General features: G+C 51.5%; 1 protein-coding gene across 1 annotated transcript; it reads right to left on the bottom strand.

Annotated features, from left to right (window-relative positions):
- Positions 1-14,389: 14,389 nt before the first annotated feature.
- On the bottom strand, positions 14,390-23,881 carry ZNF22 (zinc finger protein 22). The gene is made up of 2 exons (XM_029061317.2): positions 23,781-23,881; positions 14,390-16,432 (listed from the first exon to the last, which is right to left on the bottom strand). The coding sequence occupies exon 2, from the start codon at positions 16,337-16,339 to the stop codon at positions 15,632-15,634; it is 708 nt and encodes a 235-aa protein (XP_028917150.1). The 5' UTR covers positions 16,340-16,432; positions 23,781-23,881; the 3' UTR covers positions 14,390-15,631.
- Positions 23,882-24,463: the final 582 nt, after the last annotated feature.

Raw genomic sequence — 24,463 nt, 5'->3', positions numbered from 1 at the left:
TTTAAACCCATTGTGGTCAGGGAATGTGTGTGTGTGTGTTGTTATTTGTACGCTCCCAAGCGCTTAGTTCAGTGCTTTGCCCACAGCAAGCACTCAATAAATATGACTGACTTAACTCGTACCTATCCCTAGTGCTTAGAACGGTGTTTGACACATAGTAAGCGCTTACCAAATATCATAATAAAAGAAAAAGAGGAAGGGGGGGAAGACATGGTAATGAGGGATGATAAGGGAGTTTGCAGTTTATTGGAGGTGACAGACATTAAAGTTTATTGGCAGCCGCATGAACTCCGTAGCTCCTCTTCTTCAGCAGAGCCTGACGCGTATATTGCTTTTGTCCGTCTGTCTCCCCCGATTAGACTGTGAGCCCATCATTGGGCAGGAATTGTCTCTATCTGTTGCCGAACTGCACATTCCAAGCGCTTAGTACAGTACTCTGCACATAGTAAGCGCTCAATAAATTCTATTGAATGAATGAATGAACTTGGGAAGTTTCCAAGGGAGCCTGGACGTAGAGGGCTCGTTAAGTGGGTCTCAGGTACCGGGGTAAATATGAGATGGAAGCTACGGTCATCTTTAACACAGACCCAATGGGTGGGACACATATGGAGATCAAACAAGCAGCAGGGGACCCTATCAGCTGCCGTGTGGTAACCTGAATTGTGAATCCAAAAGCAAAGAGGGCAGAGGAAACGTTTTAAGAACACAATAAAATTAAACCTCAGACAATGCTTTATCTCAGTAAATTTGCTGTAATAATAATGTTGGTATTTGTTAAGCACTTACTGTATGCAGAGCACTGTTCTAAGCACTGGGGGAGATACAGGATCATCAGGTTGTCCCACGTGAGGCTCACAGTTAAGCCCCATTTTACAGATGAGGGAACTGAGGCACAGGGAATGAAGTTACTTGCTCACAGTCACACCGCTGACAAGTGGCAGTCGGGATTCAAACCCATGACCTCTGTCTCCCAAGCCCGGGCTCTTTCCACTGAGACACGCTGCTTGGCCTAGTGGGTAGAGCACGGGAGTGGGAGTCAAAATGACCTGGGTTGTAATTCCCACTCAACCACTTGTCTGCCGGGGACCTTAGGCTAGTCACTTCACTTTCCTGGGCTTCATTTACCTCAGTGGTAAAATGGAGATTAAGACTGTGAGCCTCAGGTGGGACAGGGATTGTGTCCAACCTAATGTCCGATTATTAGTATTGATGTCTTTCTGGCCCCTCTAGACTGTGAGCTCATTGTGGGCAGGGATTGTCTCTCCTTATTGTTGTATTATACTTTCCCAAGTGCTTAGTACAGTGCTCTGCACACAGTAAGTGCTTAATATATGTGATTGAATGAATGAATTAGCTTCTATCTACCTCAGTGATTAATACAGCGCCTGATACATAGTAAGCACTTAACGAACACCCTTTAAAGCAACTCTCTTATGTTGTACTCTCCCAAACAGTACAGTGTTCTGCACCCAGTAAAAACTCAATAAATACAATCGATTGACTGAGACCTGGGAGCCAATCCATCTCTGGTATTTACTGAGCAGTTACCATTAGCAGTCAGAGAAGCAGCACGGCGTAGTGGATAGAGCCCGGGCCTGGGAGTCAGAAGGTCATGCGTTCTAATCCCCGCTCTGCCACTTGGCCGCTATAGGAAGGTGGGCAAGTCACTTCACTTCTCTGTGCCTCAGTTCCCTCATCTACAAAATGGGGATTGAGACTGTGAGTCCCACGTGGGACAGGGACCGTGTCCAACCTGATCTGCTTGTATCCACCCCAGAGCGTAGTACAGTGCCTGGCACATAGTTAAGTGCTTAACAAAGACCATTATTGTTATTTTATACTGTGGTGAGAGATCTGCATTAGACATGTGGGAGAGTACAGTAGAGTCGGTAGACATATTCCCTGGCCACAAGGAGCTTAGAGTCTAGAGGGGGAGACAGGCAATTAAAATTTACAGATAGGGACCTAAGCACCGTGACGATGAGCTCAAGGTTTCGAGTGAAAAGGCAACGTGGAAGGGAGTAGCAGAAATGAGGGCTTGATCGGAGAAGACAGGCCTGCGTTTCACAGTCCCATCAAGAAGGGAGTAACTCTTTTTGAGCAAAAACTTCCTCTGGAGAGATAAGGAAGCAAGAGAGAAAAGCACGGCAAGCAGTACAAACATTAAATACCCCACCACAGGGATCAGTTCTTTGTGTGACCGCAACTGTCACGTCACTGTTACATGTTCAAAACTGAGCTCCTTATCTTCCCTCCCAAACCCTGTCCTCTCCTTGACTTCCCTGTCACTGTGGAAGGCACCACCATCCTTCTCATCTCACAGGCCCGCAACCTCGGTGTCATCCTTGACTCTGTTCTCTCATTCATCCAATCTGTCACCAACACCTGCCGGTCTCACCTTCACAACTTCGCCAAGATCCGCCCTTTCCTCTCTGTCCAAGCGGCTGTCGTGCTGGTAGAAGCTCTCATATTATCCCGACTCGATTGTTGCGTCAGCCTCCTCTCTGATCTCCCTTCCTCCTGTCTCTCCCCGCTCCAGTCTATTCTTCACTCCGCTGCCCGGCTCATCTTCCTACAGAAACGCCAGTCACTCCCCTCCTCAAAAACCTCCAGTGGTTGCCTATCGACCTTCGCATGAAACAAAACAAAAACTCCTCACTCTAGGCTTCAAGGCTGTCCATCCCCTTGCCCCCTCCTACCTCACCTCTCTTCTCTCTTTCTACTGCCCACCCGACACGCTCCGGTCCTCCGCCGCCCACCTCCTCACCGTCCCCCGTTCACGCCTGTCCCGCCGTCGACCCCTGGGCCACGTCCTCCCGCGGTCCTGGAACGCCCTCCCTCCTCACCTCCGCCAAACTCTCTTCCCCTCTTCAAAGCCCTACTGAGAGCTCACCTCTTCCAAGAGGTCTTCCCAGACGGAGCTCCCCGCTTTTCCCTCTGCTCCTCCCTCTTCCTCCTTCACCTCCCCTCAGTTGAACCCCCTTTCCCTCTGCTCCCCCTCCCCTCAGCACTGTGCTCATTTGTACTGAAGCAGCGTGGCTCAGTGGAAAGAGCACGGGCTTTGGAGTCAGAGGTCATGGGTTCGAATCCCGGCTCGGCCACTTGTCAGCTCTGTGACTTTGGGCGAGCCACTTAACTTCTCTGTGCCTCAGTTCCCTCATCTGTAAAATGGGGATGAAGACTGTGAGCCCCACGTGGGGCAACCTGATTCCCCTGTGTCTACCCCAGCACTTAGAACAGTGCTCTGCACATAGTAAGCGCTTAACAAATACCAACATTATTATTATTATTATTGTATATATTATTACCCTATTTATTTTGTTAATGAGGTGCACATCCCCTTGATTCTATTTATCGCGATAACACTGTCTTGTTTTTGTTTCGTTCTGTTTTGTTCTGTTCTCTGTCTCCACCGTTTAGACTGTGAGCCCGTCATTGGGCAGGGATTGTCTCTATCTGTTGCCAAATTGTACATTCCAAGCGCTTAGTCCAGTGCTCTGCACATAGTAAGCGCTCAATAAATACTATTGAATGAATGAATGATTGAATGTCTGAGAATGCCACGTTGGCCTTTTCGGCCACCCGTGCCCTCAAAGGTCGGTCAGTCAATCCTATTTATTGATAATAATGTTGGTATTTGTTAAGCGCTTACTATGTGCCGAGCACTGTTCTAAGCGCTGGGGTGGACACAGGGGAATCAGGATGTCCCATGTGGGGCTCACAGTCTTAATCCCCATTTTACAGATGAGGGAACTGAGGCCCAGAGAAGTTAAGTGACTTGCCCACAGTCACACAGCTGACAAGTGGCAGAGCTGGGATTCGAACTCATGACCTCTGACTCCAAAGCCCATGCTCTTTCCACTGAGCCACGCGCTTACCGTATGCAGAGCTCTGTACCAAGCGCTTGGGAGAATACTATACAACGATAAACAGACACATTCCTTGCCTACAGTGAGCTTGGAGTTTAGAGCGGGAGACAGACACTAATATAAATAAATTGCAGATATGTAAGTACCCTCAAGGGTGAAATTCACCATCAGTGGTGTCTCTGAATATGAATGACAATTTTATATATATATATATATATATTATATCTCACAACTGCTGAGTCGTTTCCGATTCATAGCGATTCAACGGATCTATTTTCTCCAGAACGTCCTGTCTTCCGCCATAATCCATAACCTTGCTAACGCTTCTTCCGTCATCATTGTTCCGGCCTCTATCCATCCAGCTGCCGGTCTCCCTCTTCCACACTTTCCCTGGACTCTTCCTAGCATTAGTGTCTTCTCCAGAGAATTAGTTCTCCTGATGATGTGTCCAAAATATTGCTGATCTAAGTCGAGTCACCTGGCCTTCCGAAGACCATTTTGGCTTACTTTGCTTCAAAATCCATTTGTTTGTTTTTCGGACAGTCCACGGTATTCTCAAAAGCCTTCTCCAACACCACATCTCAAAAGAATCGATGTTCTCCCTATCCCGTTTTTTCACTCTCCAGCTTTCAGATCCATACACTGTCACCGGAAACACCGTGGAGTTGACTATCTGTATATTTCTGGCAATGGTTACATCGGCACATTTTATGACTTTTCCCAGGCTCTTCCTAGCAAGTCTTCCCAATATTGATCTTAATACATTATATGAATGTGACATTATTAATACATGCACATTATACATGAATACATTGTGTTGGATTGCTTATTATATTATAATAATTATATCATTCATTTATTGAGTCCTTACTATGTGCAGAGCACTGTACTAAGTGCTTGGAATGTACAATTTGGCAACAGATAGAGACAATCCCAGCCCAGTGATGGGCTCACAGTCTAATCGGGGACTGTATTAATGTATTATTAATGTACTGATGTATTATTAATACATGTAGACAAATGTGACAATCTTCTGATTTAGGCAAGAAGAGTCTTTCTTACCCGCTCCAGGGGGCAGCAGAGACAGAAACAACATCCTCCTCTCTGCCTTGTCCCCGGGCCTGTTCATTCATTCCATCTATTTATTGAGCGCTTACTGTGCGCAGAGCACTGATCCTAAGGGAAAGCCCATTCCTTGCGCCCTGAAGTCATGCTCCTGGCCCAAATCGGCTTTACCGATCCCTCATCAGACAGGTGGAGGAGAGAAGCCACCCGGATCGCAGCGCACAAGCCCTTTTCCTTCCAAGATTCTCGAGGGTTTCCCTCTTACATCCTCTCGGCTCCTCCCTTCTCCACATTCTGGGAATTAGGCCCGAAATCCAAACGGGCTCTAGGGAGGCTCCGGGGAATGCGGGGTTTATCCGAGGCTTGGAGCAAGCCCTGTAAAGAACCTTAGGCAGATGTTCTCTCACTCGCACACTCTCTCCCTGCCAAAAGTGTTCCCACTGGGGCACAGTGAAACACTCTCAGGCCAACAGTACGGCCCAATGGGTAGCGTATGGGCCTGGCAGTCAGAAGGACCTGGGTTCTAATCCCCGCTCTGCCACTTGTCTGCTGTGTGAATTTCATTCATTCAATTGCATTTATTGAGCGCTTACTGTGTACACTGCACTAAGCGTTTGGGAGATTACTATACAACAATAAACAGACACATTCCCTGCCCAAAATGAGCTTACAGTCTAGACTTTACAGTACAGACTTTGGGCAAGTCACTGTTCTGGATCCAAGTGCTCAGTACAGTGCTCTGCACACAGTAAGCGCTCAATAAATACAATTGAATGAATGAATCTCATTGACCTTACCCGTAAGATGGAGATTAAGACCGTGGGCCCCATGTGGGACATGGAGTGTGTCCAACCTGATTATCCCAGAGGTTATACAGTGCCTGGTACATAGTAAGCACCCAGAGCTTAGAACAGTGCTTTGCACATGGTCAGCGCTTAACAGATGCCATCATTATTATGAACAAGTTACCACTAAAAGAAAAGGCAAGTAGACAGGCAGGAAAGTAATTCTGATCATAATTATGGTACTAATTAAGGGCTTTCTGGGTATCAAGCCCCGTGGGGTAGATACCGAGTCAGAGTCCGAGTCCAACCAGAGAAGCGGCATGGCTTAGCGGAAGGAACACGGGCTTGGGACTCAGAGGTCGTGGGTTCGAATCCTGGCTCTGTCACGTCAGCTCTGTGACTTTGGGCTGGTCACTTACCTTCTCTGTGCCTCAGTTACCTCATCTATAAAATGGGGGTTAAGATTGTGAGCCCCACGTGGGACAATCTGATAATCTTGCAAGCAGCGTGGCTCAGTGGAAAGAGCACGGGCTTTGGAGTCAGAGGTCATGGGTTCGAATCCCGGCTCGGCCACTTGGCAGCTGTGTGACTTTGGGCAAGTCACTTCACTTCTCGGTGCCTCAGTTACCTCATCTGTAAAATGGGGATGAAGACTGTGAGCCCCACGTGGGACAACCTGATTCCCCTGTGTCCCCTCCAGCGCTCAGAACAGTGCTCGGCACATAGTAAGCGCTTAACAAATACCAACATTATTATTACCCCAACTCTTAGAACATTGCTTGGCACATAGTAAGTGCTTAACAAATACCATTATTATTATTATTATTACAAGTTAATCAGTTCTGACACCGTCTCCGTCCCACCTGCTATTTGTACTGCTGTTTATTTGCTATTGTTTTAATGAGATGTTCTTCCCCTTGATTCTATTTTTTGCCATTGTTCTTGTCTGTCCGTCTCCCCCGACTAGACCGTAAGCCCGTCAGTGGGCAGGGACTGTCTCTATCTGTTACCCATTTGTCCATTCCAAGCGCTTAGTCCAGTGCTCTGCACATAGTAAGCGCTCAATAAATACTATTGAATGAATGAATCTGGGACAGAGCCCCTGAAGGGAGAGGAAGAACAGGCTTTTACTCCGCATTTTTCAGAAAAGAGGATAAGTGACTTACCCAAGGTCACCCAGCAGGCACAGATGGAAGTAGAATCAGAACCTTCATCTCCTGGCTGCCAATACGGGAAAGCAAATGCGAAGCTTTCCCTCACGCAGGATTTTCGTTTTCCGTTGAAGTGACTGGACGCAGTGACGAGGCTGGGCCTTAGCTCCTTGGCCTTAGTACAAGTGATTTCAACAGTGCTCTGCGCGCAGTAAGCGCTCGGTAAACACCACTGGTTGACGGACGTGGAGGGCGACCGCCTTCGATACTGCCGTCGTGTCCACCGCCCCCGTAAACCGGAGAGATCTCCGGATTTCCGCCGGGTCTCGTGGTTCTAGTCAGAACCCCAGACGCTAGAGAGGGGATCCATTCATTCATTTAATAGTATTTATTGAGCGCTTACTCTGTGCAGAGCACTGTACTAAGCGCTTGGAATGTACAATTCGGCAACAGATAGAGACAATCCCTGCCTATTGACGGGCTCACAGTCTAATCGATTCCCGACTCGGGCCTTCTGATTTCCAAAACCGCGCGCTCTCCACTGGACCCCCTGTACGACTTCAGTCTCAGAGCCTGCAAATATAACTACCGACTGACCAAGGAGGGATCGTCTACTACCGACTCGGTGCTTCTTACTGGGAGTAAGCAGCGTGGCTTAGTGGCAAGAGCCCGGGCTTGGGAGTCAGAGGTCGTGGGTTCTAATCCCGACTCCGCCGCTTGCCAGCTGTGTGACTCTGGGCAAGTCACTTCACTTCTCTGGGCCTCAGTTCCCTCATCTGGAGAACGGGGATTAAGACTGTGAACCCCACGTGGGACAACCCGATCACCTTGTATCTCCCCTAGAGCTTAGAACAGTGCCTGGCACCTAGTAAGCGCTTAATAAATACCATCAATATTATTATTATGCCAGCAAGAAAGAGAAAAGAAGCCACAGCCCAAGGTGTCCACAAAATCTCAGTAAATCTGATGGTTGGGGAGCTCATTGTGACTATGGGCGTCACTATGGGGCTTGAAATTCTACTCTTCTAGCCCCAGCACCCTCCTCACCTTGGATTTTTTTTATTTGTGCACTTCTATGCCATCTCGACAACTACGTTAATTTCACTCTTACATTTGTACCCTTTGAGCACTTGACATTCAGCCCTTCCTCAGCTCCTCAGCATTTATATCCATATAGGCAATTTATTTTAATGTCTGCCTCCCCACCTGGGCTGTTAGCTCCTCTAAGGAAAGAATTGGGTCTACCATCTCTCTTGTACTCTACCAAGTGTGTAGTATAGTCCTTTGCACAGAGGAAATGGTCAGTATATCTTTATGTATTATAACAATAATGATAATGGCATTTAAGCGCTTACTATGTGCAAATCACTGTTAATAATAATAATATTGGTATTTGTTAAGTGCTTACTATGTGCAGAGCACTGTTCTAAGCGCTGGGGTAGATACAGGGTCATCAGGTTGTCCCACGTGAGGCTCACAGTCTTAATCCCCATTTGACAGGTAACTGAGGCCCAGAGAAGTGAAGTGACTCGCCCACAGTCACACAGCTGACAAGTGGCAGAGCCGGGATTCAAACCCATGACCTCTGACTCCCAAGCCCGGGCTCTTTCCACTGAGCCAGGCTGCTTCTTATCATAATAATGACGGCATTTGTTAAGCGCTTACTATGTGCAAAGCACTGTCCTAAGCACTGGGGCGGTTACAGGGTAATCAGGTTGTCCCACGTGAGGCTCACAATCTTAATCCCCATTTGACAGATGAGGTAACTGAGGCACAGAGAAGTTAAGTGACTTGCCCAGAGTCACACAGCTGGCAAGTGGCTGAGCTGGGATTTGAACCCATGACTGTTCTAAGCACGGGAGGGATACAGGGTGATCACGTTGTCCCATAAATTATTTATACTAATGTCTGCCTCCCCCTCTAGACTGCAAGCTCTTTGGGAGTAGGAAATGTGCCTACCAACTCCGTATTCTCCCTAGCCCTTAGCACAGGGCTCTACACGTAGACGGTGCTCAAAAAATTTGTCTTCTCTTACGCCGAGTCGTTTCCGACCCATAACGACACCTCGGACGCATCTCTCCCAGAGCGCCCCGCTCTCCGTCTGCAATCTGCAATACTGAGCTCCTCATCTTCCCTCCCAAACCCGGTCCTCTCCCAGACTTCTCTATCACCGTGGATGGCACGACCATCCTTCCCGTCTCTCGGACCCGCGATCTCGGTATCATCCTTGACTCGTCTCTCTCGTTCACCCCACGCATCCTATCCGTTACCGAGACCTGCCGGTTTCACCTCTACGATATCGCCAAGATCCTCCCTTTCCTCTCCACCCAAACGGCTACCTTACTATTACGGGCTCTCGTTATATCCCGGCTAGACTACCGTGTCAGCCTTCTCTCCGACCTCCCTTCCTCCTCTCTCGCCCCGCTCCGGTCTATTCTTCACTCCGCTGCCCGGCTCATCTTCCCGCAGAAACGATCTGGGCATGTCACTCCCCTTCTTAAACAACTCCAGTGGTTGCCTATCGACCTCCGCTCCAAACAAAAACTCCTCACTCTAGGCTTCGAGGCTCTCCGTCACCTTGCCCCTTCCTACCTCTCCTCCCTTCTCTCTTTCCACCGCCCACCCCGCACGCTCCGCTCCTCCGCCGCCCACCTCCTCGCCGTCCCTCGGTCTCGCCCATCCTGCCGTCGACCCCCGGGTCACGTCCTCCCGCGGTCCCGGAACGCCCTCCCTCCTCACCTCCGCCAAGCTGATTCTCTTTCCCTCTTCAAAACCCTACTTAAAACTCACCTCCTCCAAGAGGCCTTCCCAGACTCTTCTCCCTCTACTCCCTCTGCCACCCCCCCTTCACCTCTCCGCAGCTAAACCCTCTTTTTCCCCTTTTCCCTCTGCTCCTCCACCTCTCCCTTCCCATCCCCACGGCACCGTACTCGTCCGCTCGACTGTATATATTTCCGTTACCCTATTTATTTTGTTAATGAATTGTACATCGCCTCGATTCTATTTAGTTGCCATCGTTTTTACGAGATGTTCTTCCCCTCGACTCTATTTATTGCCATTGTTCTCGTCTGTCCGTCTCCCCCGATCAGACCGTAAGCCTGTCAGACGGCAGGGACCGTCTCTATCTGTTGCCGACTTGTTCATCCCAAGCGCTTAGTACAGTGCTCTGCACATAGTAAGCGCTCAATAAATACTATTGAATGAACAATCCTTCCGGCAGTGGATCCACGGAGTTTTCTGGGGAAAAATCCGGACGCGGTTTACCGTTCCCGCCTCGCGCGCAGTCAACTCAAGTTTCCGCCCTCGACTCTCTCCCGGGCCGCTGCTGCCCGGCACGGGTGACTTTTGACTTTTAGCCGATGGCCTGCCGCTCGCTAGCCACTGGCCAACCTAGGAATGGAATGGGCAGGCCTCGGCTTTTCTCTCCCTGCTGTAGCCCAGACTGGTAGAGGACTGGAAACTCTCCAGATGTGGCCCTGAGAGGGGGCTCAAAAAATATCATTAATTACATCTGTCTTTGTCTTCTATGTTTCTTTAGCACTTTACCATCTCCCAACTCTCTATCCCCAGTGCCCTTTCCCCACTTCTATTCTTAGCCTGTGAGCCCCCACAAGGGAGAGGGACCACGTCTGTGTTGTTATGATATTTATGAAGTGCTTACTATACGTCAGACACTGTTCTAATAACGATAATGTTGGTATTTGTTAATAATAATAATGTTGGTATTTGTTAAGCGCTTACTATGTGCCGAGCACTGTTCTAAGCGCTGGGGTAGACACAGGGGAATCAGGATGTCCCACGTGGGGCTCACAGTCTTAATCCCCATTTTACAGATGAGGTAACTGAGGCACAGAGAAGTTAAGTGACTCGCCCACGGTCACACGGCTGACAAGTGGCAGAGCTGGGATTCGAACTCATGACCTCTGACTCCAAAGCCCGTGCTCTTTCCACTGAGCCACGCTGCTTCAGTACTAGGCACTGGGGTAAAATAAATTGTATTTTTTAAGCTCTTACTATTTGCAAAGCACTGTTCTAAGCGCTGGGGGATACAAGGTGATCAGGTTGTCCCACGTGGGGCTCAGTTTGAATCCCCATTTGACAGATGAGGTAACTGAGGCACAGGGAAGTGACTTGCCCAGGGTCACACAGCTGACTAGCGGCGGATCTGGGATTAGAACCCGTGACCTCTGACTCCCAAGCCCGGGCTCTTTCCACCGAGCCACGCTGTAGATACGAGATCAATCAGGTGGGCCGCAGTCCACGTCCCACATGGGGCAAACAGTATAAGTAGGAGGGAGAACAGGTATTGAATCCCAAGGCACAGAGAAGTGCAGTCAGCCAATCGTAGTTATCGAGCACTTGCTATGCGCACAGCACTGTGCTAAGCTTGGGAGAGTGTAGTGTAACCACAAATTGACACGTTCCCTGCCCACAACGAGCTTACAGTCTGGAAGGGGAGAATGACTGGCTCAAGGACAACACAGCAGATAAACAGTGGAGCCGGGATTAGAACCCAGGTCCTCCGACTCCAATGCCCATGCTCTTTCCACTAGGTCACGCCGCTTCTCACCTTCCCACGTATTTCTCAACTCCGAATGCGTTCCCAGTGCTTAGTGCAGTATTCCGCATGCATTGAGTGCTCAATAGATATTATTACCACTAACGTCTCCTCGTACAGTACTTGGTGTTTAGTGAGCGCATAGCAAATATCACAATTATTTGTATCAGTCAACTAGTCAAGCGCTTAGTACAGTGCTTTGCAAACAGTAAGCGCTCCATAAATATGAGTGAATGAATGAATGAAACCCCTTGAGGAGTGGGAAGACGTGACCTGGACTTTTTTTAGGAAAACGATATAGGCAGTGGAGTGAAGTGTGTACTGGGAATGCAGCCCCATCACACTTTGAGCCCGTTACTGGGCAGGGATTGTCTCTGATGCCGAATTGTACATTCCGAACGCTTAGTACAGTGCTCTGCACATAGCAAGCGCTCAAATACGATTGAATGAATATCTGCAATTTATTCATCTACGTTAACATCCACCTTCCCCTCTAGACCGTTAGCTGCGTGGCTCAGCGGAAAGGGCCCGGGCTTGGGAGTCAGAGGTCATGGGCTCGAATCCCGGCTCTGCCACTTGTCAGCTGTGTGACTGTGGGCGAGTCACTTCACTTCTCTGGGCCTCAGTGACCTCATCTATCAAACGGGGATTAAGACTGTGAGCTTCACATGGGATAACCCGATCACCCTGTATCTCTCCCTGCACTTAGGACAGTGCTCTGCACATAGTAAGCGCCTAACAATTACCAACATTATTATTATTAAGCTTGTTGTGAGTAGGGAATAAGTGTTTATTGTTTTGTGTTGTACTTTCCCAAGCGCTCAGTACAGTGCTCTGCACCCATCTGGTGCTTAATAAATATGACTGAATAAATGGATGAATGGACGAGCCCTTACTGTGTGTAGACACCGTACAAAACACTTGGGAAAATAAAATACAACAGATCTGGTTTTGAATTATTATCTGTAAAATCAATTGAACTTATCGAGCACTTACGGTAGAGTACAGCACAATAGGGTTGGTAGATACAATCTCTGTCCATAATGAGCTTACAGTATAGGAGAGACAGATATTAATTTAAATAAATGAATTATGGCTGCGTACATCCATGCTGTGGGGTCGAGGGAGGGGCGAATAAAGGGTACAAATTCAAGTGCAAGGGTGAGGCGGAAGGGAGTGGGAGAAGAGGCGAGGAGGGTTCAGTCAGGGAAGGCCTTTTGGTGGAGATGGGCTTTTAATAAGGCTTGGAAGGAGGGGAGGGTGATAATCTGTCAGATATAATAATGTTGGTATTGTTAAGCACTTACTATGTGCAGAGCACTGTTCTAAGCGCTGGGGTAGACACAGGGGAATCAGGTTGTCCCACGTGAGGCTCACAATCTTAATCCCCATTTTACAGATGTGAGAACTGAGGCACAGAGAAGTGATTTGCCCTCAGTCACACAGATGACAAGTGGCAGAGCCAGGATTCGAACCCATGACCTCCGACTCCAAAGCCCGCGCTCCTTCCACTGAGCAAGAGGGAGGGCATTCCAGGCCAGAGGGAAGACATGGGCAAGAGGTCGGTGGCGAGATCGAGGTTCAGTGAGGAGGCTGGCCTCACAGGAGTGAACCTTGTGGGATGGGTTGCGGTAGGAAATCAGGGAGGAAAGGTAGGAGGGGGCGAGCTGACTGATTGCTTTAATAATAATGATGGCAATTGTTAAGCGCTCACTATGTGCCGAGCACTGTTCTAAGCGCTGGGGGACATACAAGGGTATCAGGTCGTCCCACGTGGGGCTCACAGTCTCCATCCCCATTTTACAGACGAGGGAACTGAGGCCCAGAGAAGTGAAGGGACTGGCCCAAAGTCACACAGCTGACGAGTGGCGGAGCCGGGATGCGAACTTTAAAGCCCAGGGTAAGGAGTCTGGGTTTGATGCAGAGGTGGACGGGCGAGCACCGGACATTCTTGAGCGGGAAGATGTGAACGGAACTCTTTTTAGGAAAATGATACGGGCAGTAGAGTGACCAAGTACGGACTGGAGACGCAGCCCCCCAGCACTTACCTAGGGATCTGTAATTTAATCATTTCTATTAATGTCTGTCTCCCCCTCCAGCCTGTAAGCTCGTTGTGAGCTGGGAATGTGGGTTTATCGTTCTATTGTCCTCTTCTAAGCGCTTGGTACAGTTCTCTGCGCACAGTCAGTGCTCGACAGATACGATTAGAGAAGTAGCGCGGCTTAGCGGATAGAGCACGGGCCTGGGAGTCGGAAGGTCGCGGGTTCTAATTCCGACTCTGCTACGTGTCTGCTGCGTGACCTTGGGCGCTTCACTGGGCCTCAGATCCCTCATCTGTACAATGGGGATTAGGAGGTGTGAGCCCCATGGGGGACACGGACTAGTGTCCAACCTGTATCTCGTATGTACCCCGGCGCTTGGGAGAATGCTCGGGCCCATAGTAAACCCTTAAGTAGTACCACAATCATTATTATTAGTAGTTTTCTACAATGATTCAAGCCTAGCAGTGGGGCAAAGCCACCCCGACTTTCCTTCCTGGCTTCCTTCCCTAACCCTGCCTACTGCCCCCTACTTACCCTGGGGTGATCGGTGAAGAAACAGCAGGCACGTAAAAAACCCCAAAACTTGAGATACTGTATTCTCCTTTTTAATTTCCCTTCGCCCGTCCCATCTGGAAAACGGGGATACTTGTGACCTATTCAGCTCACCGAATGGCGCGAAGATTCCCGAGATGGGAGATGCCAAGTGTCCGGGGCACCTCTGAAGTAATCATTCTTGCCCACACCCAAGCTGCAGGAAAAGGAGGAAATCTGCAAGTACCGATATTTAACTCCGTTTCCTCTGTAAGGATCCCAGAGATTCACCAACAGAGGAAAAAAAGATGGAGTGAACATAAACCCCAAAATCCCCAGAGCTGGACCGGGAACAGAGACGAAACAGAACGGCGCGAACAACAAAAAGTGGCATTTGGCCAAGCATCTTTTTTATTTCGTGGGGAGGCGTGTCGTGAACACAGTAGAAAAACGTACCCGGAAAATGAGGCGAATCTCACGGCCATCGGGAAGGAAACTACGGGGCTGGAGGAAGGTCGGGGGGGGGGGGGGTCTCTGAAACCCGACCGAGTTCCCTTAAAGAAGTCGCCGTCTCCCCCGGACTTCTGAAAAACACCGCCTGACCAAGACGGAGGCGGAGCCAACGCTGGGCCCCGATGGGAAGTGAACGGCTTATGCTCTTCCAACATCCAACGAGGCCCAACGTGATTCCTACCTCGGAAGCGTCTCACGGTTGGGAGGATGCTCATCTGGTTAGACCGCAAGCTCCTGGAGGGCAGGGATCTTAGTAGTGGAAGAGACCGTACTCACGGAGCCCGAGTATGAGGCACTGGACTGAACTGCCCGTACTGCGCCCTCCCAAGTGCTCGGGACCGCGCCCTTCCCACCGTACCCATCGTTTGACTGGGAACGTCCCCCCGAGAAAAGCGAGAGACTTTTGACGAAGGATCGACGTAAAGAGACGCACCCGGCGTGACGGGGAGACGAACCGATGTGCCGGCTAAACCTATTTAGGACGTGAATGCCGCGGCACCGGTTTGACGCTAACGTTCCCGGAAAACCGGCTCTTACTCCAGCGTCGGCCTACACTCCTTCGGCCTAGAGGTGGAAGGGGACTCCCGGTCTGGAGAGCGTCTGAGAGTGGAAAACTACGGGAAAATCCAAATCCATTCGAGACGGTGTCATCTGCCTCCCGACAAAGCCTGGGAGCGTCAACATGTCTTCAGACACCACAGCTCCATTCGATCCTACTTTTGCTTAGACGACTAACGTTTAAAAACCTCCCCAACTGCAGATCGAAAATCCAAGTCCTCGACCCCAAAGACGTGAGAACCCCCGCCCCCTCTGCTTCTCGGCCCCCCCCCGCATCCCAGAAATACTCAAGACCGAACGAGCGGTGATCCCCCTCCTCCCTCGCCGGGTCACCTCCAAGAAGGGTCAGGGCGGGGAAACCCGAGAGATCATCTAAGGATTTCCAATGGGCCCTCCCGTTCCGGACGTCGGGCCACTCCCGGATCCCGTTTCCCGCGCGTTGCCAACGCCGGTTTCCAGAGAAGACGAGACGACGACGACGGAAAACACGGAACCAAACCGCAGACGGGGGACGAGAGGGACTGAGGTTCACCGGGCCCTGGGCCCCGGGGCCGCCCCCTCAGCGCGGGAAGGGAGCCGGAGGACCCCGGCCGCCCCCCGCCCCTCGCCGGCCGCGCGGCCGCGGGCAGGTCGGGGCCTCGGCGTCCCCAGCCGTCCGCCGGTGGCTCTCGGAGCGGGCCTTGCGGGGCCCGCCCTCCCCGTGCAGCTTGGTGTGCTGGCCGAGGTGGGAGCTCTGGCTGAAGCAGCGGCCGCATTCCCCGCAGCGGTAGGGCTTCTCCCCGGTGTGGGTCCGCCGGTGCTGGATGAGGTGGGAGCTCTGGCTGAAGCAGCGGCCGCAGGCCTGGCAGCGGTAGGGCTTCTCGCCCGTGTGGACCCGCCGGTGCTGGATGAGGTTGGAGCTCTGCTTGAACCGCTCCCCGCACTCGGAGCACCCGTAGGGCTTCTCGCCCGTGTGGACCCGCCGGTGCTGGATGAGGTTGGAGCTCTGGAAGAAGCCCTTGCCGCAGTCCGGGCACTCGTAGGCCTTCTCCCCCGTGTGGATTTTCAGGTGCTGGAAGAGGGTGGAGCTCTGGCCGAAGCTCTTCTCGCACTCGGTGCACTTATAGGGCTTCTCCTCCGAGCTGCGCCGGAGCCTCCCCAGAGCGGTCTCGTAGCGGGCGGCCACCGCCCAGGCGTCCGGCCGCCGAGGGGCCTTGCGCCGGTTCTCCCGGACTCTCCCTTGGGCCGTGCTCGGGGACATCTTCCTCCCCGCCTGCCTCAGGCGCATCCCGGGCGGCCTCCCTCCGCCGGCCCCGGGGATCCTCGCCCGGCCCGGCTGTTTCCGGGCGCCCCCGCGCCGGGCTCTCCGGCCGACGATTTTCTGGAAGACAAAATCCGGGCCTACGTTTACCTCCGTTCGAAGCGGGCGGGGCTGATACGGGGGCCGGGACGGAACGGCGCCCGAACAGGCGGAACGGACGCAACCGCGGAGGCCCGGACGATCCCGCATGCGATCTAGACGCTAGGATGAGAATTTCATGGCGGGAAAGGCGCCGCCAAACACCAAGGCGCTCCAGGAACGGGCGGGACCATTTAAGATCGGGGGAGAGGTTAAAATAAGGCCCGGGCTCAAACTCGGATTAAGTAACCAAGTTTGGCTACGCTATTAAGCGGGGGTCGCATTCTGGAGGAAAACTTAAATTACGCACACCTTAACCAATGCTTTATAACCTAGGCATAACTCTTCCTGCCAACATTCCCACACATCCTACCCATCAACCAGTAATACTACTACTAATAATGACGGTATCTGTTAAGCGCTTACTACGTGCCAAGCACCGACCCAAGGCGCCGGGGTGGATACGAGCACAATGGGTCGGACCCAGTCCCTCGACCCACGTGGGGCTCGCGGTCTCGATCCCCATTTTACAGATGAGGTCACTGAGGCACAGAGAAGTATCTGGGGATTCATTAGGTGTAGAGCACCGTCCTCTGCGGTAGTATAACAGTGCTAGAAGGCAGGATCCCCGACCTCGAGGATCTTACAACCTAGGACGGGAAACGGAAACCAAAAGACGTCCCTGGTAAGGGGAAGCGGCCGATCTTAAAACTATGTACCTAAGCACCAAGGGGAGGGTCGGGGTGGGGTGACTGCCCAAGGAAGTGCCTGGGCGCTACTCAAGTGGCAGGAGGAGGGGAAATAAACTGGGGAGAGGGAAGGTCTCCCCGGGATGAGGTGGCAGAAGGGGTGGAGTGAGACGGGAGCCGGGATAAGCAGAGGGAAGAGAGCGGGCAGTGTCTTCGACTTGCTACGCACTGTTACGAGACCGGTCCTTAATTCCCTAACTGGGGTTCTTGCATCCCGTATCACGTTGTGGAAGAACCGAGTGCAGGGTGTTTTCGGGGCAAAGTTGGTACAGATCTAAGAGTCGGCTTTTTTTTTTTTTTTTAGCTTGTATGGTTCTGAGATCATTTTTTTCTTCCATCACCTGGTAAATTTCTTCTAGGTGAGGACTGGTTTGAATACTCGGTTATTCTATGGAAGAAGATCATGCCACTTGTGGATGAGTCCCTGCACTACCGGATAGGACAGTGCTGTAAACCCTCGAAGTACCCGTTTAGAGAAGCCGAATCGATCGATGCTATTTACTGAGCACTTAACTGTGTGCCGAGCGCTGTATCATGAGGTTGGGAGAGCACAATAAAGCAAAGTCGGTAGACACGTTCCCCGTCCTCGGCGGGCTTTAGTCTAGAAGGGCAGACGGACGTTAATATAAATTTTATGTAAAACGGACGGTCTCCCCGGGACCCCCACCGAGGCAAAGACAGTGGAGCAAACAAATGAGTGAGTCCAAAGTCTCGTGATCTGACCGTGTGATGTTTTTAACTGCTGGGAAAAAAAACTCCCGCTCTTCATCCAAACGCGCAACCAACGAAAAACGCAGGGAATCTTCAGAAGTCACTAAACTACCCAATCGCTTAATCAAGGGTACTTAATGAACGTTAACTCCGTGCAGATTATAATAATCATAATGTTGGTATTTAAGCGCTTAGTATGTGCAGAGCACTGTTCTAAGCGCTGGATAGAAACAGGGTAGTCGGGTTGTCCGGTGAGGCTCACAGTCCTCACCCCCATTTGACAGATGAGGTAACTGAGGCACAGAGAAGTGAAGTGACTTCGAACCCATGACCTCTGACTCCCAAGCCCGGGCTCTTTCCACTGAGCCACGCTGTTCCTCTGCCCTCGGGAGACTCCGAAGGTTGGCAGACACAATCCCTGCCTTCAAGGATCTTAGAGGCTGGAGGGGGAGACGAACGTTAAAATACGCCACGGTCCAAAGCAGTGGGAGAGTTTGGTGCTTAAGTGCTGTGGGGCGACTATTAAGCGCCACAGCCGATCCAGTTCAGACCGAAGACACACTCCACTACTATTCAGTATCACATTTCCAACACTTCTAAATGAAGAGTAAACCGCTGCGATAACATCAGACTGTCAGTGCCCTGTGAGGGCAATGCTTTGATGACTCACCTCCTCCAAGAGGCCTTCCCAGACTGAGCTCCCCCCTTTTTTCCCTCTGCTCCCTCTACCCCCCCTTCACCTCTCCGCAGCTAAACCCTCTTCTCCCCCCTTTCCCTCTGCTCCTCCCCGTCTCCCGTCCCACCCCCTCGGCACTGTACTGGTCCGCTCGACTGTATATATCTTCATCACCCTATTTATTTTGTTTAATGAGATGTACATCGCCCCGATTCTATTTAGTTGCCATTGTTCTTATGAGATGTTCTTCCCTTGACTCTATTCATTGCCATCGTTCTCGTCTGCCCGTCTCCCCCGATTAGACCGTGAGCCCGTCAAAGGGCAGGGACCGTCTCTATCTGTTGCCGACTTGTACATTCCAAGCGCTTAGTACAGTGCTCTGCACATAGTAAGCGCTCAATAAATACTACTGAATGAACGAATGACAGTCAAGTAAGCAACCGTCACGTTTTCTGGGGTGAGAGGGAGGGTGAGGCAGGGTGAGTGACGAAGAGCTCTCGGACTTCAGTAGCTGAAATACAACAATTCCTGAGGGAATACTTGTTGTTCCAGGAATATATACTCTTTTTAAGCGTTTTAAGGAAAATCTCTCGGACTTCAAAGCTGAAATCAAACCCTTCCAGAGGGGATCCTTGTTGTTCCGGGAACATAATTTCTTTAAGCTTTTCCCACTATCAAACTGAGCTCAGAACCATACGAGTTTAAAAAAAAAAAAAAAAAAAAGCCCAACTCTTAGATTTATACCACACGGAGGGCAACGTCAAAGAAGTACCCAAAGAGGGCTGGTAGGGCGGACAACCAAGGTGAGACGGAAAGAGAAAAGGCAGAAGGCAGAGTGAATGCATGTCAGGTGAAAGATCACCTTCCCCAAAATGGACTTTTAAAGGTCTTCGCTGAGGTGGTCCATGGATCGCTCATAGTTTCTTCGCAGAACTGGCCTTTTGGACCGAATCTCTGAATGCAGGTGATCTCCTGGCGGGTTTTGTGGCCGAACAAAATGTGCCCCTGGAGAAGCGGTGGGGTCTAACGGATAAAGCCTGGAACTGGGAGTCAGAAGGCCCTGGGTCCTAAGCCCAGCTTCGCCGCTGGCCTGCTGTGTGACCTTGGGCAAGTTACTTAATTTCTCTATGCCTCGGTTACCTCCTCTCTAAAATGGGAATTAAGGCTGTGAGCCCCATGGGGATCACCTATCCCCTTGGGGTGGCCTATCAACCTCCGCGCGAAACAAAAACTCCTCACTCTAGGCTTCGAGGCTGTCCATCACCTTGCCTCCTCCCACCTCTCCTCCCTGCTCTCTTTCCACCGCCCACCCCGCACGCTCCGCTCCTCCGCCGCCCACCTCCTCCCCGTCCCCCGTCCTCGCCTATCCCGCCGTCGACCCCCGGGCCACGTCTTCCCGCGGTCCCGGAACGCCCTCCCTCCTCACCTCCGCCAAACTCATTCTCTTCCCCTCTTCAAAGCCCTACTGAGAGCCCACCTCCTCCAGGAGGCCTTCCCAGACTGAGCCCCCCTTTCCCTCTGCTCCTCCTCCCCCTCCCCTTTTCCCACCCTCTGCTCTTCCCCCTTCCCCTCAGCACTGTGCTCATCTGTATATATTATTACCCCATTTATTTTGTCGATGATGTGTATATCTCTATGATTCTATTTATCTTGATGATGTCTGCGCTAGACTGCTTGTTTTGTTTGGTTTTGTTTTGAGGTCTCTCCCGTTCAGCCTGTGAGCCTGTTATCGGGCAGGGATTGTCTCTTTCTGTTACCGACTTGTACACTCCAAGCACTTAGTTACGGTGCTCTGCACATAGTAAGCGCTCAATAAATATTACTGAATGAATGAATCACTGACTCTGTCCAACCTGATTACTTTGTATCTACCCCAGCGCTTAGAACAGCGCCTGCCATTTAATAAATACATAAATAAATACACCATAAAAAGGCAAGGCTTCAAGGGGTGCCCCGCTGTAAATAATAATAAAAATAAGTGGTATTTGGCTCACTGCGGTCGAAGCACGGTACTAGATGCTGGGTAGGTGCAAGAGATGATAAAGTTGGGGCTCACAGTCTAAGCAGGAGAGAGAACAGGTACTGAATCCCCATTTTGCAAGTAAGGGGACTGAGGCACAGAGAAGTGGGGAATGATTTCCCCAAATCACAAAGCAGACAAGAACCCGGGGCCTGTGACTCCCGGGCCCAGGCTCTTTCCTCTAGGCCGCACCGCTTGCCAAATCCCTCGATAATCAGGTGGGATGCAATCCCTGTCCCTCCTGACTTCGCAGTCTAGAGTGGGGTAGAGAGGGAGGTGTAGCATTTAGATCAGGATCCTCACTCCTGGAGCTTACAGAAGACAAAATATTTTTTTTAAATAGCATTTAGGTACCTACTATAGTAATAATAATGATGATGGTATTTAAGCACTTACTATGTGCCGAGCCCTGTTCTAAGCGCCAGGGTAGACACGAGGTGATGAGGTTGTCCCACGTGGGGCTCACGGTCTTAGTCCCCGTTTTACAGAGGAGGTAACTGAGGCCCAGAGAATGATAATAATAATTATAGTATTTGTTAAAAATATTTTTTAATAGCATTTAGATGCCTACTATAGTAATAACAATGATGGTATTTGTTAAGTGCTTATTATGTGTCGAGCACCGTTCTAAGCGCCAGAGTAGACACGAGGTGATCAGGTTAACCCACGTGGGACTCACGGTCTTAGTTCCCATTTTACGAGGAGGTAACTGAGGCCCAGAGAGATAATAATAGTAATAATTATGGTATTTGTTAAGCTATTACTCTATGCAAAGCACTGTTCTAAGCGCTGGGGTTCACACAGGTAATCAGGTTGTCCCACTTGGGGCTCACGGTCTTAATCCCCATTTTACAAATGAGGGAACTGAGGCACAGAGAAGTTAGGTGACCTGTCCAGGGTCACACAGCAGACAAGTGGAGCCGGGATTAGAACCCAGGACCTCTGATTCCCAAACCTGGGCTCTTGCCACTAAGTCACGCTGCCCCTTTTAGACGGTGAGCCTGTTGCTGGGCAGGGATCATCTCTGTTGCCGAAATTTACGTTCTAAGCGCTTAGCACAGTGCTCTGTACACGGTAAGCGCTCAATAAATACTATGGGCTGAATGAATGAATGTCCGTCTCTCCCCTCTAGACTGTGAGCTTGTTGTGGGCAGAGCTCGTCTTTATTGCAGAATTGTACTTTCTAAGCAGGTAGTACCATGCTCTGCACAGAGTAAGCGCTCAAATAATAATGTTGGTATTTGTTAAGCGCTTACTCTGTGCAGAGCACTGTTCTAAGCGCTGGGGTAGATACAGGGTCATCAGGTTGTCCCACGTGAGGCTCACCATCTTCATCCCATTTTACAGATGAGAGAACTGAGGCAGAGAGAAGTGAAGTGACTCGCCCACAGTCACACAGCTGACAAGTGGCAGAGCCGGGATTCGATCCCATGACCTCTGACTCCAAAGCCCGGGCTCTTCCCAATGAGCCACGCTGCTTCTGATGACCCTGTAATAATGTTGGTATTTGTTCAGCGCTTACTATGTGCAGAGCACTGTGCTAAGCGCTGGGGTAGACACAAGGGAATCAGGTCGTCCCACGTGGGGCTCACAGTCTTAATCCCCATTTTACAGATGAGGTCACTGAGGACCAGAGAAGTGAAGCGACTTGCCCACAGTCACCCAGCTGACAAAAGGCGGAGCTGGGATTCGAACTCATGACCCATGACTCCAAAGCCCATGCTCTTTCCACTGAGCCACGCTGCTTCTCATGTACTTATCCCAGCGCTCAGAACAGCGCTTGGCACCGAGGAAGCGCTGAACCAATCCCATTATTTTGGCTGAACGGTGCTTTCCACGGGCTCAGTCCAGGGCTCCGCACCGAGGAAGCGCCCGGTAAAGACCAATGAATGAATGAATGCATATGGGAGGGAGTGAATGAATGGCCTCCCCCGCTTCCCAGCTGTGTGACCTTGGACCAGTCACTTGCCTCCTCTGGGCCTCCGTGATCTCGGCTGGAAAACGGGGATGAAAAAGCGTGAGCTCCAAGGGGGACCACCTGATGACCCTCTGTCCGCCGCAGCGGTCAGCGCGGTGCTTGCCATCGAGGAAGCCTTACAGAATAATAATAATGATGGGGTTTATTAAGCGCTTACTACGTGCAAAGCACTGTTCTAAGCGCTGGGGAGGATCCAAGATAATTTGGTTGTCCCACGTGGGGCTCACGGTCTTCATCCCCATTCTACAGATGAGTAACCGAGGCACAGAGAAGTTGAGACTTGCCCAGAGTCACCCAGCTGACAAGTGGCAGAGCCGGGATTCGAACCCACGACCTCTGACTCCCAAGCCTGGACTCTTTCCACTGAGCCACGCTGCTTCTCTACTGAATGAATGAATATGGGAGTGAGTGAATGAATGAACGGCCCCCGCCCCATTCCGGCTGTGTGACCTTGGGCCGCTCACTTGCCCCCTCTGGGCCTCAGCGACCTCGGCTGGAAAATGGGGATGAAAAAGCGCGAACCCTAAGGGGGACCACGTCATAATAACAATAATTACGTTGGTATTTGTTAATAATAATAATAATAATGATGATGGTATTTGTTAAGCAGCGCGGTTCAGTGGAAAGAGCCCGGGCTTGGGAGTCAGAAGTCGTGGGTTCGAATCCCGGCTCTGCCACTTGTCAGCTGGGTGACTGTGGGCAAGGCACTTCACTTCTCTGGCCCTCAGTGGCCTCATCTGTACAATGGGGATGAAGACGGTGAGCCCCACGTGGGACAACCCTGATTCCCCCGTGTCTCCCCCAGCCCTGAGCACAGCGCTCTGCACAGGGTCGGCGCTTAACAAATCCCAACAGGATTAATATTCTCCGGGGCCTCAGTGACCCCATCTGTCAAATGGGGATGAAGACGGCGAGCCCCACGCGGGACCCCCTGAAGACGCTGGATCTCCCCCCGCGCTGAGCACAGCGCTCCGCAGAGCGTGGGCGCTGGGCAGATAGCAACATCATGATTATGATGAAGCGCCGCCTCTGTGCGGGGCAGCGTGCTAAGCGCTGGGGGAGACCGAAGGGGATGAGCCGCCATGGGCCGCAGCGGGCAGCTCGGCGCCGGGCAGCGCCGCCTGAACAGCCTCCTGATTCGAATTAGAATAATTAGGACTATCGGGGGGGGGGGGGGGAAGAGGCGCCGCACCTACCTGCCCGGGGAGGTGGGAGGGCGGAGGCGGAGGGGGCGGCCCGAAGCCCGGGGCGGCCCGAAGCCCGAGGCGGCGCAGGCCGCGGTCCGGCCCGGAGGCCGCCCGGAAGGGGCGTGACGCACTTCCGGGCCCGCCCCGCCGGGGCCGCTCTAGGCCGCGGGCCGCCACGGCGCCTCCTCACACTCGATGGTCGAGCCCCGCCCCGCCCCCCCGGGGCTGATGGCAGTGAGCCTGCGCGGCCACCGCCTCTCTCCCCGCTGCCCCCCCACACCTCCCCCGCCCCCGGCCTTTCCGAGCGCTTAGGCCGGGCCTCTAAGCAGTCACTCATTCCTTCGGTAGCGTTTATGGAGCGCTTACTGTGTGAATTCTCATCCGTCCGTCCGTCCATCCATCCATCCATTCATCCATCCATCCATCCATCCATCCATCCATCCATCCATCCATCCATCCGTATTTATTGAGCGCTCACTATGTGAATTCTCATCCATCCATCCATCCATCCATCCATCCATCCATCCATCCATCCATCCATCCATCCATCCATCCATCCATCCGTATTTATTGAGCGCTCACTATGTGAATTCTCATCCATCCATCCATCCATCCATCCATCCATCCATCCATCCATCCATCCATCCATCCATCCATCCATCCATCCATCCATCCATCCGTATTTATTGAGC

The sequence above is a fragment of the Ornithorhynchus anatinus genome, chromosome 3 (genome assembly GCF_004115215.2).
Source record: "Ornithorhynchus anatinus isolate Pmale09 chromosome 3, mOrnAna1.pri.v4, whole genome shotgun sequence".
NCBI classification, from domain to species: Eukaryota; Metazoa; Chordata; class Mammalia; order Monotremata; family Ornithorhynchidae; genus Ornithorhynchus; species Ornithorhynchus anatinus.
The sequence above is the reverse complement of the archived record's forward strand: the minus strand, read 5'-3'. Positions and strand labels throughout refer to the sequence as shown.